Source organism: Priapulus caudatus, unplaced genomic scaffold, assembly GCF_000485595.1.
Source record: "Priapulus caudatus unplaced genomic scaffold, Priapulus_caudatus-5.0.1 Scaffold807, whole genome shotgun sequence".
Classification (NCBI taxonomy): domain Eukaryota; kingdom Metazoa; phylum Priapulida; class Priapulimorpha; order Priapulimorphida; family Priapulidae; genus Priapulus; species Priapulus caudatus.
In genome coordinates, this window is record NW_014577868.1 from 83,439 (window position 1) to 84,617 (window position 1,179).

General features: G+C 43.9%; 2 protein-coding genes across 3 annotated transcripts in view; one reads left to right on the forward strand and one right to left on the reverse strand.

The window, feature by feature from the left end:
• Window positions 1–661, reverse strand: part of LOC106813669 (phosphatidylinositol 4-kinase type 2-alpha-like) — a 29,685-nt gene extending 29,024 nt beyond the window's left edge. The window contains exon 1 of one of the 2 annotated variants that reach the window (XM_014817865.1): window positions 220–661. In XM_014817865.1, the coding sequence (XP_014673351.1) occupies window positions 220–555 (336 nt within the window). In that variant the 5' untranslated portion in view covers window positions 556–661. The remainder of the gene's footprint in view (window positions 1–219) is intronic. The other variant, XM_014817866.1, reaches the window with a different exon arrangement.
• A 30-nt stretch (window positions 662–691) lies between these two features.
• The window catches only part of LOC106813670 (splicing factor 3B subunit 4-like), a 13,502-nt gene continuing 13,014 nt past the window's right edge, over window positions 692–1,179 (forward strand). The window contains exon 1 of the mRNA XM_014817868.1: window positions 692–771. Coding sequence (XP_014673354.1) covers window positions 738–771 — 34 coding nt within the window. The 5' untranslated portion in view covers window positions 692–737. The remainder of the gene's footprint in view (window positions 772–1,179) is intronic.

The window sequence follows — 1,179 nt, forward strand, 5'->3', positions numbered from 1 at the left end:
GCTATCTTATATATACAAGAACCCCAAATACCGTCTATGGTGTGGTGGCGATTTTACGCATTAATTAGTGGTACGGTAAAAAAACCACACCCCCTAGTTTCCCCCCCCTTTCCCTCCCCTCCCCCTGTTTGAATTTCATCCTGGGGAGAACCCTGGGACCGAATGTCCAGTAAAAGATTTTGTCTTCTGGCGAAGACCGAGTTTCAATCTAATACTCACTCCATCTGTATTCTTTACAAAGTAGCTTCCGCTCGACCCTTGATATATTCTTTCCGGATATATTACTTCCTCAATGGCTCGCTCTGCCTCTCTGATGATTTCTGTGAACTCAGGGTCAGCGGGAAAAATATTGTCAGTGACACTAAACTCGTGTTCTACGTATCCAAGCAACGGTTGACTTTCTCTATTTGTACGTTGCGATGGAGAACGTTGATCCAGTGCCGGGGCGAATGTAACGTCTGGTTGAGGTAAGGCACTCATATCTGTCAAGTCAATCACAGACGACGACGGGTTGGGCAACTCACTAGGTAGACCTACGATAACTTCCTCACTCATCGACAGTATTGAGCCTATCCAATATTATACTGTATTGCTAACCGAAACTGGAAAACCGTGCTATAATGCGGTTACAACAAATCCGATTACGATATGAATTATCATATGCGGGCTGACATATTTGATTAACAAATGAACAACTATTCAACAAATGAGCATCTCGCCTGGTAACACAAGCAAGCATGGCGGCTGGTCCGATCGCTGAACGTAATCAAGGTAACTTAGTTATTGTTATAAGTCTTGTTCATTCAACTCTGCCTTACGCCCTGTATGCAGTACACGACTTGTAGGTCTCCCTCACGAGTACGTCAATGCAATTTGTTTTATTTGTTTAATCAGTCATAAAATTATAGACCGGCATTTTTACCGGCTTTCACCCGAATCGCGATTACATAGGACACATACACATACTGACAGACCGAATAATTCTGTCCCATAATGCATATAACCTTTTTTATATTGGCAGTGGCTACGGGTACGCCAGGCGTATCTTCATGTCTCGAGGCTACGGGTACGCCAGTCCATTCGCTTTCATACTTAACGAGACAAAGATGGCGGCGGTCGCGCCAGATTTCGAAATAACGCCTTGGGAAATAAATTCACGATTTGAGAGTTTAGATGAGC